At 40.9% G+C, this 15,418-nt stretch overlaps 1 protein-coding gene across 1 annotated transcript in view; it reads right to left on the reverse strand.

Annotated features, from left to right (window-relative positions):
* The window catches only part of timm44 (translocase of inner mitochondrial membrane 44 homolog (yeast)), a 74,881-nt gene extending 59,489 nt beyond the window's left edge, over positions 1–15,392 (reverse strand). The window contains exons 1-4 of the mRNA XM_069927983.1: positions 15,312–15,392; positions 7,095–7,205; positions 2,848–3,018; positions 2,689–2,769 (exon numbers count right to left, since the gene is read on the reverse strand). Of these exons, the coding sequence (XP_069784084.1) occupies positions 2,689–2,769; positions 2,848–3,018; positions 7,095–7,205; positions 15,312–15,341 (393 nt within the window). The 5' untranslated portion in view covers positions 15,342–15,392. The remainder of the gene's footprint in view (positions 1–2,688; positions 2,770–2,847; positions 3,019–7,094; positions 7,206–15,311) is intronic.
* Positions 15,393–15,418: the final 26 nt, after the last annotated feature.

Consider the following 15,418-nt stretch of genomic DNA (forward strand, 5'->3'; position numbering starts at 1 on the left):
TAGATTCACAACTCGCTACATTGGTGTGAAGGTTATTATTGGTCATCACGCAACAGCTGATGGATGCTTTGTCTGAAGCTATTGTTTTTCAGTGTAGAATAAAAGGCATTAAACATTTAATTATAAAACAGGCTTTGTTTTAGTTAAATTTGCCAAGCTGCAGGCTACAGTAAGTGGTCTGAGCACACTTAAGGCCGGCAGCTAGGATGTTCGCTAGGTGGGGTATTCTTTTTTTGACATGATTTTTCTTATGATGGACTTGATTGGAACTTAACTCCATTGTAAGTCGAGGAGCATCTGTGTACTCTTGTCTGCCAGTAAACCTGCTCTCGCCTAAAGTGGGTCCTCTGCTGCAAACTTCATGGGTAAGCTAGCTCAGCAAAGCCTAAGAAGGCAAAGGGCTTTTCTCAACGTGAATGGCGGACCCGACATACAGAATGGTTTTGACAGCTGGTTAAGTCAAACCCTCAACCTTACTGGCTCCCAAATAATCTGAAGGTTCTCTAATGTTTCTGATATTTACAAGAGTTCTAAAATATTCACACTATTAAAAATAGAAGAGTGTTAATATGTTACAAACTTTTCTTGTTCAATAAACAAAAAGAAATTAAAATACACAAAACATCAGAAACTATTTCAATAAATATATACCGTATGTACAATATATACATATGGGGATTGATTGATGCTGGATAAGTGTATTTTCCGGTTGCTTGAGACTTAATCTTATAATACCTAACTAATACAAGTGTATTGAGAATGAACAGTTTAAAAGACAAAAATACTATACTGGACTTGCACCAAACAAACTTCATTTGCTTGAACCTTACTTTATTTTCAGTCACATTCTTTGAAAACATTTAACCGTTGCTACATCTGTAGGTTCCTCCCCCTCCATAGAACCACCCAAAGGACGAACAATAACATTATAGATAATTAACTGCCTCCCCCAAGTTTACAGATAAAGCCTCTGACCAGGATAAGGAGATATGTTAAGAGAGTCATCCCAACAGTGAGTGGCATTAACCAACGCTTTATCCTGGGTGACATCATTGCTGTTTCACACAAGTTTATTCAAACAGCTGCTACGAGCAAAGCACAACCAAGGGCCTCCCCTAGCTGAATATTTACTCCCACATTCACCAAAGGTTCATGTGTTACTTCAGAGAATATTTGCTTTTACAATTTTAAACATTTTTTTTACCTGTTATTTTATTCTATTTTAATTTTTTTGATTTATTTTCCTTGATTTTATTTGTTGGTTGCATGAATTCATTTAAATCATAAAAGCATGTTTTTCCCTGTAAATGAATGAATATTGTGGGTGCATCTGATTTCTCAGGATAAGTGTTTGGGGAAGGGAAGTTCCATCCTGAGAACCAAATCATGAGATCCCCTAGTGAACAGCTGCGTGGAAATTAGGGACTTCTACAATGCACAGGACCTCAGTTTCTACAGTGTTACCAAATTTGGTGCCTACAGTTCTATGCAGAACTACCATCATTTCTGCAGGAAATGTAGGCCAGTACCTGGATGGAGCTTAAGGGAAAGAGAAGCTTTACATGAATGGATGGCGGGGATAACACAAAACTAATGTATAAAGTTAAAACTTACACAAATCCTGCTGACTAGATGAGATACAAAGGCCAATAGAAGCTTAGAAAACATATGAGACACATATCTATCGACAGTAAAAACCCCTAGTATCCAACATCTATGGGGATTAGTAGACGCCAGATCAGCAAGCTTTCCGGTTGCTTGAGACTATGTGTTGCATAAATGGAGAACTAACAGTCACTATACTCTGGTGACATTTTGTAACAAAAAGGAAAAAAAAAGTCCCTTCAGAGGTCAGATTTCATGCTTCCTCCTCTGATCTGGTCCATCATTCTCGGATGCTGAGATTAAACCCTTGTATCCAGCTGCTTGTTCTCGTGCAATGGTCCTGATTCCTTGAAGGTATCCACACCTGCAGCTTGACAGGAGGCCTACTCTCCATCGCACCACCTTGAGTCCTGGTCCCGATTACTGTGGAACTTGGACAAAGGGCTAAACCCAAGGGAGATTCCATCTTATCAAGTCGCCTTCGCTCCACCACCCTGACAGATCGAACAGAAGCTGCACTGGCACCAACATTCCTTCAGCTTGACCCTAGTTGACCAGGTTGGCTGTAGATCACTTCTCTCAGATCTCTAAGGCCTGTCTGCCTCTCCAGTTGTTGTTGCTACCACTGCTGCCTCCCGACTTAACCAATGCTGCTTCAGTTTCTGCAGTCGTAGCTGCCTCCTGACAACTTTGTGCCGTGGACCCCTGGATAGACAATGGGAACAGCCGCCATTACAGCTGCAACCTCTCCCAAATTAACCGCCTCCCCATCAGCAAGGCTTCCTCGGACGGACTTGTTTGAAGTGCAATACAGTGCCGCAGGTCTGGTCCAGAGGAGCCAGAAATGGCTCTTCACCATGCTCTCTCAACCAAGGTCTGCAACAGTCAAGAACTACCCAGCCAAACCTCAGCTTTCAACAACAGATCCATAACTCTGCAGGTGATGGTTCTCCAGCTACACACTGCCCTTTTGCCACTAGGCAGGGTGATGTTAATTTTACATTTCATAAACGGTGGTTGAAAAAAATTCTCATTTATGGAAACCATTCTGATATTCTTGGTTAGCCCATGAGCTGAACTTACCTCTTTTACTGTTTCTGAAAACTCTTCCAGCTTTTTCTTTAAAACTTCTGAGGTTTTGACTGTTTCGGATTCGATGGTTTTCTAAAAAGAAATAAGCAAACTATTTAATACAATAAACTTTGGGATCGTGCCTAACATACAAGAATTTTTAAAACTTACATATTTTTTCCTTGCTCTCTGTAAAGCTTCTGATTCTTCTAGCCTTTTTGCTTCATCTCGAAATTTCTTAATGCTATCTTTCATTTCTTTGTTTTTTGCTAGTTCTTGTTTGATATTGTCCAATAAACCACCGAGAAAGCCCTTTCTCCCATCTGACGTGTAACCTCGAACCTACAAAGAAATCAGAATATTTAAACCAAACATCTTTGGGCACTCATGGCTTCCCACAGATGGCCTCTGCTTTCATCTTTCCCTCTTAAAAGTACATGAATGGAGAGGAGGTAACCATAGGGTAATAGACTGAAGTGAAGAGTTTGACATTGAGAATCCATTTGTATTGATAATTCTTCATCATCAACAAGTGCATCATTAATACTGGACGGGCAAATCATCAATATAGTGGAAGATACCTAACAAAGCCTCCTTCAAAGCATGAAATGTCATCTGGCTTTATCTACTAAAGCAGAACTATCAGAAATGATGCCAAGGCTTAAATAGTTAAATTCTGAGAACAGATATATAACCTTGACATGTATTCCATTGAATTTAAAATCCTTTGGATCTATCTAATTATGTTCGAAACAGCAAGAGGATCAGAGAGTGAATGTGAAGTAAGTGTTTCTTCCAGACGGGGAAATCCAGAACTGGACAAGAACCAGAGCTAGGAATTTTACAGATGCAATCAGTGAGCACATTTTTAATATTAAGAATGTAGGTGAAGGAAATATGATATTATTTCTCAAAAGAAACTCTAGGGAATCTGAATCAGTTGTGAGAGAGAACATTAGGTAAACCAAAATAAAAACTGATGTCACGGTCCATATTAGGGACCGATGATGTGAGAAGGAAGGGTGAGGAGCTCCGACAAGGAGAGTTCAGGAAGTTAGGCATTAGGACAGGACCTCCAGGGTGGTGATCCCAGGATTGCTACCCATGCCACATGCTACTAGTGAGGTTAGAATTAGGAGGATAATGCAGCTTAACACATGGCTAAAGACATGGTTCAGGAGGGAGGGGTTCAGGTTTCGGGATCATTGGACTCTCTTCCAGGAGAAGGTGGGACCTGTTCTGACAGGACGCTAAATTCTGAGGGGGGGGGGGGGTCTAATATCCTTGCGGGAAGGTTTACTAGTGCTGTTCTGGTGGATTTAAACTAGATTTTCAAGGGGATGGGAACCAGAGGTCAGAGCAGCTGCAGGAGTGAAAAGATTATATGAAAATTGCATGTACCGTGAAGTCAACGAGCTGTGCATGGTGGAATTGTTCTCAGGTGCATCTATTTCAATGCAAGGAGAACTGTAGGAAAGGAAGATGAGCTTAGAGCCCATCGAATTATGACACTGGCCATTAGTGAAACTTGGTTGCAGGAGCAGTAGGACTAGTAGATCAATGTTCCGGGCTTCCATTGCTTAAGATGCAATAGAACTGGGGCGGGGAGGTGGGGGGGGTGGGGATGAAAGTGGGAGGAGTGGCATTGTTCATCAGGAAAAATATCACAGCTGAGCTCAGGCAGGCAGGACAGACCAGAGGGCTCGTCTACTGAAGCTACATTGGTGGAGCTGAGGAAAGGAGCTATATTATAGACTGCCCTACAGTCAACAAGAATTGGAAGAGCAAATCTGTAGAGAGATAGGAAACAGGTTCTGAAAGTAGAAGATTTAAATTTTCCTCATATTGACAGGGACTCCCATACTGTAAAAGGTTGGATGACTTGGAAAGTTCAGGAAAGTTTTCTAAATCAATATATAGAGGTATAGGACAGGCAAGAGAAGTATGTGTTGGTGAACATTTCGGATCTGATGATCATATCGTCATTAGTTTCAAGAGCGTGGATTGGGATTTTGGGCAAGGACGCGCGAGGTAAGTGGAGGACTTTGAAAGGTGGAATTTTGAAAGTACAGAATGCATATGTTCCTGTCAGGATTAAAGGCAAGGTTAGAAAGCATATAGAACCTTGGTTTTCAAGGGATATTGGGGATCTGGTTTGGAAAAAGAGAGAGGTGTATAGCAGGTACAGGCAACATGGAGCAAATGAGTAACAAAGGAGAATTAAAAATGCAAGAAAAACCTCCAAAAAAAAAATCAGGACAGCCAAGGAGGTGGCTTTGGCCAACAATGTGAAGGAAAATCCTAAGGGTTCTACAGGTAGATTAAGAGCAAAAGGCTAGTAATGGACAAAACTGGTCCCCTTAAAGATCAGAGTTGTCAGATTTGTATGGAGCCAAAAGAGATGTGGGAGATATTAAATACTTTTTTGTCAGTATTCACTCTGAAAACAGGCACATAGTCGTGGGAAGTATGGAAAACAAGCAGTGAGGTCATGGAACTTATACAGATTAAAGAGGAGGAGGTGCCTCCTGTCTTAAGGGTGGATGAATCCCCATGGGCTGACAAAAATCAAGATATTCCTCAGATCTTGAGGGAGGCTAGTGTAGAAATTTGCAGGGGCTCTGGCAGAAATATTTAAAATATCCTTAGCCTGGAGGATTGGAAGGTTCATTTTACTTTTACTCCAGCTCATGTTATTCCTTTGTTTAAAAAAGGCTCCAAAAGTAACCCTGGAAATTATAGACCGGTGAGCTGATGTCAGTAGTAGGTAAATTATCAGATATACAATTATTTGGATACATCAGAAACTGATTAGGGATAGTCAACATGGCTTTGTACATGGTAGGTCATATTTAAACAATCTTATAAAGTTTGTCAAGGAAATTAACAGGAAAGTTGATGAAGGAAAAGCTATGGATATTGTCTACGTGGACTTTAGTAAGGCCATTCACATGGTCCCACATGGGAGGTTAGTCAGGAAGGTTCAGACACTCGGTATTCATGGTGAAGTAGTGAACTGGATTCAACAATGGTTGGTCAAGAGAAGCCAAAGAGTAGTGGTGGATGATTGGTTCTCAGACTGGAGGCCTGTGAATAGTGGTGTGCCACAGGGATTGGTACTGGGACCATTGCTGTTTGTCATCTATATCAATGACCTGGATGATAATGTGGTAAATTGGATCAGCAAGTTTGCAGATGACACATAGATTGGAGGCGATGTGGACCAGCTGGAAAAATAAGCTGAAAAATGGCAGATAAAATTTAATGCAGACCAGTGTGAGGTGTTACATTAAGGAAACCAAGAAATGACATACATGGTAAATGGTAGGGCACTGAGGAGTGCAGTTGAACAGAGGGATCTGGGAATGCAGATACATAATTCCCTGAAAGTGATGTCACAGGCAGATAGGGTGGTAAAGAGAGCTTTTGGTATATTGGCCTTCATAAATCAAAATATTGAGTATAGGAGTTGGGATGTTATAGGAAAGTTGAATAAGGCATTGGTGAGACGAAATTTGGAGAATTGTGAGAAGTTTTGGTCACTAATGGAAAGATATTAATGAAATATAAAGAGTGCAGAGAAGATTTACTGGGATGTTTCCCAGACTTCAGGAACTGAGTTACAGGGAAAGATTAAACAGATTAGGAATTTATTGTCCGAAGCATGGAAGAATGAGGGGAAATTTGATCGAGGTGTTTAAAATTATGAGGGGGTATAAAGAATAAACGGAGGCAGGCTTTTCCACTGAGGGTAGGTGAGATACAAACCAAAAGACACGAGTTAAGGGTGAAAGGGAAAAAATTTAGGTGAAGCATTTGGGGGAACCTCTTCACAAAGAGAATGGTGGGGGGGGGGGGGGTTATGGTGTGAAACAAGCTGCCAGCTGAAGTGATGAATGAAGGCTCAATTTTAACATTTAAGAATTTGGACGTACACAGAGCAGTAAGGAGGGCTCTGGACTAAGTGCAGGTCAGTGGGACTAGGCAAACAAAATTGTTTGGCACGGGCAAGAAGGGGCCTGCTTCTGTGCTGTAGTGTTCTGTGGTTCTAAGCTCAAGGGGCTCATGCTTCCATTCCCATACTTCTAACATGGTAGTACCAAAGTCTTGAGCATTTATGAAGACAATTGTGATGAGGATATGGTAAATGGCAAGCAATTCCCTCAATGTTTCAGGGTAATAAATCAGAGTTTTGGTGCAAACAAACCAATGTTACAATGGCAGTAAGGCATCAGAATGCAGATAAAGCATTGTTTTGGAGAAGGGAAACAAACCATTACTGAAAAATAGGCAAATTAGTGGCCAGGTTTTTCTTTGTATTCCAATTGAGCTATCAGAATGCTCAGCAATAACAGAGCACTCACAGGTTGCGTCACTATAGAACAATAATTTTATTGCATCTTCTTTTCTTGCATTACCTGACAGTGCTCTGTTGAAGAACGGTTGCATATTCTGTAAATACGAGTTCTGTTGAGTGCTGGAACTTGAGATCTTGTGGACAAAAGCTTAATACTTGTTGATAGACATATCTGGAGATAACAGATTTAGAATAGAAAAAAGAGAATTCTTTAATGTCACAGCATTTTGTACCCCTTAAAATCGCCAAAAGCATTTCAAATTGAATGAATTATAATCTCTGTTGTTATATGAAAAATGTTGAAGAGATTAAATGTTAAAGAGCATTGACATCCACCACTAATTAAACTCAGGCTTGTCTGCAGTTCATGAAAAATTTTCAAAACAATTCTAAATACAGGTCAGACTTAAAGAAAACATTGGCAAATCTATTGTACAATATAATGCTAAAAATTATCAAAAGTTTTGCCATTCACTTGTCAGTTTTCAGATTTCCACAGGAAGATATAGCAACTATTTTTAAATAAATATTCTATTGTCAATTCAGATGTGCTACAAAAACATTTCATTTTCTGACAATTTAATTCCTCCATGAATCATATCTGTACATTGTGGCTTGTAAATGTCTTTTCTTATGGATTTCAACCAATACGTCATCATGAAGAAAGCATGTCAGGGCCTCTACTTTCTCAGGAGTTTGTGAACTATGACTTCAGAAACCTTGGCAAACTTTGATAGATATGTAGTGAAAAGTGTCAACCTAAAACAAAAGATAATTCAATGAGAATCAAATCCTGAGATTAGGATTTTGTAAATAACAAGTAATGCCTTCAGTGGTTCAGGATTAAGAAGTATATATAATCAAACTTCAAGCCATCTTAACCAACCAATCCAATCTCATACGAGATTTTTTTTTTAAAGATCACTATCTAACTCAACTGTGTATGCAAGAGTGGGGAAGAGAGTAATAATTGGAGGGGTTCTAATGGTTTGATACTTAGCTAGAGCTTAGAAATGCTTCAGTCAAAATTAAAATTATCATTATTACTGTACTTACCTACCACTGAAGCCAAGGATTAAATAAATGTTAGTAAACATAATTGCAATCCAATCATTGCAAAGCTATGCAATAAATATTGTTCAAATATTGGAATTAAAAACTGAAACTGAAAATACACATCAGGTGTGCAAGGTGAACCATGACAGGCTCACAGTTCCACTGGTACTGTTTCATAAACAATTCCCGAGCTTTCCTGGCTGAATTGCTTTGTACATCATCAATGACCCAAGTTAAGTTTCCAGACTTCATTCATGCTGCCTTAATTTTGAAATTGAGCCCTTATACTCTTGAAACCTAATTTACTTTGAAGCTTTTCATTTTGCCCTTGCTATTTTTAAAAATGCCATCCTTTTGCTGAAGATAATTTTATTTTGGTGTAAAAGAGTAATTAAATTTCATATACCACCCTTTCTTCAAACTTATACAATTCATCATCATTTTGAACATTGGTGTCCACATCTGAAAGCAAGATTCTAAATGTAGTTGACACTAATGGATTAGGAACACCACACAAGATGTCTAGATGCCAAAATGTCGACAGAAAATCTCAGCATTTAATTGATTACTTAAGAATTTTTTAAAAACATTTACTCTCAAGACTTCATCAAGAGAAAAGTGATGAAATACTGTACATCTCAGACATACAGCATGGAAACAGGCCATTTCAGCCCACAAGTATGTTCCAGGGTGTAGGTTCATTGGGCAGGATGGACTCGTGGGCTGCTGTATGTCTAAATTAAAAATTAAAAGGTTGGTCACCCCTGTTTTAACATTTTAAACCATTCAGGGTCCACCACGTTCCATGAAGACACATGAGTTTTTGGATTGGGGGGGAGGTCATGTGATGGTGAGAGTCTTAAAATTTGTAGATCATAGGAGCTCCCAGACCTAGACCAGAAAACAGTGTAAAAAAAATCCAAAATTTCAATTAAAAAAGAGAAAAAATCCTGTCTGAATACAAGAGGATGATGAAGCTTCAATCAACAAAAGAAAGGAAAAATACAGTGAGGAAATGGGCGGCCCAACAAGGATCCGGGGCAAGTGGAGGGGCCTCGTGTCGGGAGTAATGGCGGTGCCAACTCAAGAGCCAGAGGAGGACACAGCCCCCCCCCCATGACCTCAGATCAAGCAGGCTGCGGCCAGAGCAGAGGAACTGTCCCAAGTGGCCGAGAAGCCGGTAAGAGCCTTAGAACAGGTGAACAGGAGCGAGGGAGGACAGCTGCACCTCCCTCACAGGTCGCAAGTTCACGCGCCGAGCAGCGGTCTCCCCGACGGCCGGGGTCCACTAGTGGTGCGTCAAGTCGGGAACAGCAGGCTTGAGTGGAGCCAATGTGAGCTCGGTACTAAAGAACTCTGATAAGATTGCAGAGGAGGTCGACTGGGACAGCGATCGTGGCAATCACAAGGGTTGTCAAGTTGGAGTCAGCAATGGCAGTAATGGTGGCGGTCGAGTGTGCGAGGGAGCCAGCCACGAGAAGTTGGAAGGCCGGGCTGCTACAGAAAATGGAGGAGGGGGGCCCCAGAGCCCTCCTTAAAGAGACATTTTACAGACTCTGACCCAAATGGAACTACAGTCTAGATGGATTGAGGATGCCAAACTTTAAAAATTATTGGGCAGCTCAGTCAAGATACATCACCTCTCTCTTCCATGGAGGAGGTTTACCATCCTGGGCACAAATTGATCTGCACTTGGTGGGTGAGAAGATAGCAGAGGACTTTATTTATAAATGGGACACCATAATGGAAAGGAGCGCAGCCCCATACTGAAACAAGTGATTAATATCTGGAACAAAATTAATCAATATCTAAACAGCAAAGTGGGGCTGTCCCCAAAAACACCCCTGATTCCTAATAAATTAATACCATTAATGGTAGGGAGCAAGATCCTGGACACCTGACGCTGTAACGGCATCAGGTGCATAGAGGACTGTTACGAGCAGGGGCAATTTATGTCATTTGAACAACTCAAAAATAAATAAGACTTACTAGACATTCCACTGCTCTCTTCAAATAAGATCTTTTTTACAGGACATATTGTTGCAAGTATGGCCCTACCTCAGTGCAGTGCCATAGAGACCATGATTCAAAGGGGGAGTGGAAAGAAACTTCTGCAATGTATTTCCTCCTCCAGTCATATGGACCCAAACCAGGACTCCATAGATCGAGAGAAAGATGGGAGTCGAACTTGGGTATCGTAATTGATGAGTGATCCTGGTCCGACATATGCCGAGAAAGCATGACCATGGTCATTAATGCAAGGTGGAGGCTGGTGCAATATAATTTCTTGCACCAGCTGTATCTAATGTCTCAGAAATTAAACAGGTCAAAACCAGAACTCTCGGACCAATGCTTCAGATGCGGCGTGGCAACTGGGTCATTTGTGCACACAACCTGGTAATGTACTAAGGTGAGGCCCTTTTGGGTAGAACTAGGCCAAGTCCGAGAAAAAATTATAGGTAAACGATTCCTGCAGGACTCAGAGTCATTCCTGTTGGGAAACATAATGGACATAAGGCTCACAATGAAGCTGTCCAAATTTCAAATCCAATTTGTGTTAATCGCATTGACAGTGGCCAGGAAATGCATTGCGGATACCTGGAGGTCTGCCTCTAGTCTGCATTCCACTGGAGAAAGTAACATAATCTGAGAAACAAATATGATACTTTCAAAGGATCTGGCAGCTGTACATGCGCCACATAGGCATATGGTGGTGATTGATTCTCCCATTCCCTGCCATAGTGTCCTCTCCCTCACACTAATTCCGATCAAGGAAAGTCAGGAACATATATATTGGCCCATTGACCGCCCACCAAGCAGAGACAATCCCTGTTCCCTAATTATTATTTATTATCCTGGTGTAATTTTTTGTTGTTGTTGGTCAGTCTGAATGAGCTGTCCTGTGTTAGATGTGGGGGGGCTGGAAAAGACGCAAGCTTGTGTATATAGTCAATAATGAGAATGGAGTGCGTGTAAATTTGAATATGAGCTGCCAGGATGGCACTAACAATGTCCATGGTTGGACAAGCTTATGTGAAAATAGTTAACACTCCACACAAATCATTATATTTCAACAGCACATAGCATTTTCATCAGGGATAAAGGGTGAATTTCAGATTAATGGAGTCAGAATTGAATTGCTTTGTTTACTGAGATAAAATCAATCTATCAGAAATTAAGGAAAGGGATATCCAGCTGATATTCCAAATGCATCTGCATGAAGATAAAAGGAGGACAATGAATCTGCTTCTTCTGCATTGTCTAAATTATTTGTTTAAGATCAAAAATTGGTCAGCCCCACTGAAGTTTGCATACTCCAAAACAGAAAACTATTTTTTTGTAGAAATAAAGGTTAATTGAATGAATGACCAATCTCTCATCGAGTTCAAACAATGAGACTGGTGGAACTCAACGGGTCTGCTGAGAGTTCAGTAATAATAACATTTACCAACCAGAGCAATGTTTCCAGTAAGGTATTGTTCAACGCAAAAGCTCAACTGTATTTAAATTGGCTTGCTTTTTTTAAACTTCATTTCATCTAATAGATGCAGAATGCAAAAATCAATTAGAGCCATTGTGAAAGATGCATTGGTGAGAGATTGTTAGTTGTTTGTAAATTATTGTTCCACATTATGAAAAATTTAACACCAATCCTTTATTTTTCTGAAGTGAATGAAAGGAACATCAGTTGCAACAGCCAAACCTTTTACATATATAGCTGGTTGGCGGGGCATTAATCAAATGTAAAATAAATGCCAGTCTCTTTGTGAACTGCAAGAGTTAGTGTCACTTCAATGCATAATTCTCTGATTGGCAAAGCTCATAACTATTTATCGTAGTAGCTGAAAGTAAGATTTTAATCACCCATAGCTGTTATGACCTCCAAGCTTCAATCTCTGCTCTCAGCACAACAAATACAGTCAAAGAGAAATCTTCAAGTTCCAAGAATGGCAGAATGTCAGCCGCAATCACCAGAGTATAAAATTATGAATTTATTATGAAGAGAAAGAACAAGCTTAAAGACAATTATTAAAAAATATTTTGATATTTTTGTTGATTTACTTTCAAAACTGTCCTAAACTGCAAAATAGATATTTCTATAAGGTTAAAATATTTTGCATGCAAACACTGGGATGCTGGTCTTCTTTGAAAGGAATGGATGCAAAAATAGGGATGTTTTGCTCCAACTGCAAAGGATTTTGAGGAGGTGCAACAGAAATTGATGAAGGTAAGGTAGTGAATGTGATGTATATGCCTTTTAATGAGACATTTGACAAGGTGGGCTCATTTAGAAAGTCGTGGTTAATGGACTTGGAATTGGTTTGTCAGTAGAAAGCAGAGGGTAGTAATAGTAGTAGGTGGAACATATTCTGGAGGTCATTGGCAGTGGTGTTCCAAGGGGATCAGTTCTGGGAACCCCTGGTCTTGGTGAATTTTATGAATTGCCTGGATGAAGAGGGTTGGGTCACTATGTTTGCAGTTGATGCAAAGGTTGTAGGTAACAACAGGGTGTAGATTAGACATACATAACAGCATGGTAACAAGCCATTTTGGCCCTTGAGTCAGTGCCACCTAATTACACCTTATTGACCTCAACCCTGTAGAGAAGTAGCAGATGGAGTTCAATCCGGATGATGTGAAATGATGCACCTTGGAAGTTCATACTTGAAGACGAAGTGCGTGGTTGTTAGCAGGATTCTTAACAGTGTGGAGTAACAGAGAGATATTGAGGTCCAAGTCCATAGATCCTTCAAGATTACCTCACAGCTCTTGAACTCAATTCCGATTCCAGTACACCATGTGCCTTCTTAACCACTCTATCAACTTCCATGGCAATGTTGCAACTTTATAATACTGGTTAGACCACATGGAGAATTATATTCAGTTCTGGTCGCCTTATTAAAGGAAGGATGTCTTGGAAAATATGCAGAGGAAAGTTACCAAGATGCTGCCTGGATTGGACAACATGTGCTACGAAGTAACACTGACACAGCTGGGGATTCTTTTTTCCCTTTGGAACAACCAAGGATGAGAGGTGACTTAATAGAGATTATGCAGGGTTTAATACAATATAATTTTATTCATCAGTTATATCTAACACCAAATAAATTTTATATGAATCAGATTATTTTGAATTCATGTTTTAGATGAGGACAGGAATTGGTACACTTTTTGCATTCTACTTGGCAGTGTCCTAAAGTTAAACCTTTTTGGTTAGAAATGGGTAAATAATAGGGATCCAATGTTATTTTTATTGAGTGATATTAAAAATTGAAATTGAATATGTATCAAAAGAAGTTCATTCAAATTGTTAGCAATGGCAAGAAAATGTATTGTCATAACTTGAAGTCTGACACAAATCTGGGTACAGAAAGATGGCATGCTGAAGTTCAGAGTTGTATACCACTTGAGAAAATGGTTTTAATTAAATAAATAAATTGTTTGAAATATAAAAGAAAAAATAATTAAAATAAATTTAAAAACAAGAGTAGTGGGTGCGTGGAATTTATTGGTGGGGTGGTGGTAGAGGCTGGTACAATAGGGACATTCACAAGACTCAGATAGGCACATGGATGTAAGAAAAATAGACGGTTTTGGGTGTGAGGTAGGGGGAAAAAAAATCGATTATTATCGAATAGGCTTGCTTAGCTTGACACAACATTATGGGCCAAAGGGCCTGTACTGAGCTGAACTGTTCTGTGCTCATTTCTGTGTACAGATCTAGACCCTTTATTTAAATAGGAATATGCAGGTTCATAAGACTTGCTGTGTCAGAACAGGTCATCTTAGAAGGAAAGAATATACCCTGGTGTATGAAAGAGGTAACCATATTAAGGCATATTGAGAGGATTTGACAGGTTAACTGCTTAGAAGCCATTTTCTCTAGTGCCATTCTAAACTAGGGAGCATATCCTCATCATATTGAGGTGTCTGGAATTGGAGGCCAGATCAGTCAAGTAGCCTATTAGTGGCCTTACCTCAAAGGCCTTTACTACTTATCACTGCCCAATTATTTTGCACAAAATATTAAATATTCAGGGATCAGAAGGCAGTGCAGTGAATTGACCAATCTTCTTATTAACCATTTAGATACAATTAAGCCCAGTATGCTTGATTGAATTATACACAGCTTTCTTTCCAAGAGCAATGCAGTACATCATTCCATTTGATGGAAAACACAAAAGTCTACAGATAGCATGGCTGAAGTAAAAACACAACACTGGAGAAACTCAGCAGGTCAAACAGTGCACTTTATAAACATTCAAGATTCAATGACCAAAGTAATAAAACAGTGCCACTTTACGTGAAATTTATTTATGCCCGAAACAAGGCAGACAGATTCGCCATTGGCAGGAATTGCCTAAGAGCCTCTCACTGTCAGATTTACAGCAAAAGAGAGAAGCAAAAAAATAGTGTTTTCCACCCCCCAACCCCCCCTCCACCACCCCCACCCCAGTCACCAAGTGTCCACAGATTCACCTCCAGCACTTCTGCAGCCACACAGAATCCAACCCAAACCAATGGTAACCCAAGCTCCAGATCCAAACCTCCAACTCAGTCAGTAAATCTTCAGCGCCCTTGGGACCTCTTTGCATCCCGGTTCAGATACCTGGCACCCCTCCAGCCAGTCTCCAACAGATACATAACCACCGTTGATTGTTGATAGAAATATTTGTTATGGTATCTTTTATCTTTTCTATACAAAGTACACTGTTTGATCTACTGTGTTTCTCCAGCATTGTTTTTACTCGTTCCATTGATACCAGGAGCGCAGTTAAGGTGTCCGCCTCTGAAGGCTTATAATGGGCCCTTTTCTCTTCCTACCTATGGGTAGGAAGTAAATGGTCTGCCCTCTGGGAGCAATTGGGCCGCACGGGGGTGGGGGGGGAGAGAGGAATTGGGCCGCTGGGGGGGGGGGGAAGAGAGGAATTGGGCCGCTGGGGGGGGGGGGGGAGAGAGGAATTGGGTCGCTGGGTGGGGGGGGGAAGAGAGGAATTGGGTCGCTGGGGTGGGGGAAGGAAGGAATTGGGCCGCTCTCGGAACCACATCAATGCACCGCCTGGGTTTCCCCGACATCACTCCCCACGCTGGGAGAGTCTCCTCGCTCCACGAACTCGCCCTGTTCACGAGCTCGCTGCTCCGCGAGAACGCGCACAGCCCAGCGCCAATCGGGCCGCCAAAGCTCGATGCCATAACTCTAGGAGCTCCCGACTTTCCTTACCTGGTACCCCCGGCTACCGGCCGCGGCCATGTTCCCGTTAAATGACCTTCCACAGCGGAAATGACATCGATGCAAATGAGGTGACGTTGGTCGGGGGGGGCGCCACG

This window comes from Narcine bancroftii, chromosome 3 (genome assembly GCF_036971445.1).
Source record: "Narcine bancroftii isolate sNarBan1 chromosome 3, sNarBan1.hap1, whole genome shotgun sequence".
In the NCBI taxonomy this organism is placed as follows: Eukaryota; Metazoa; Chordata; class Chondrichthyes; order Torpediniformes; family Narcinidae; genus Narcine; species Narcine bancroftii.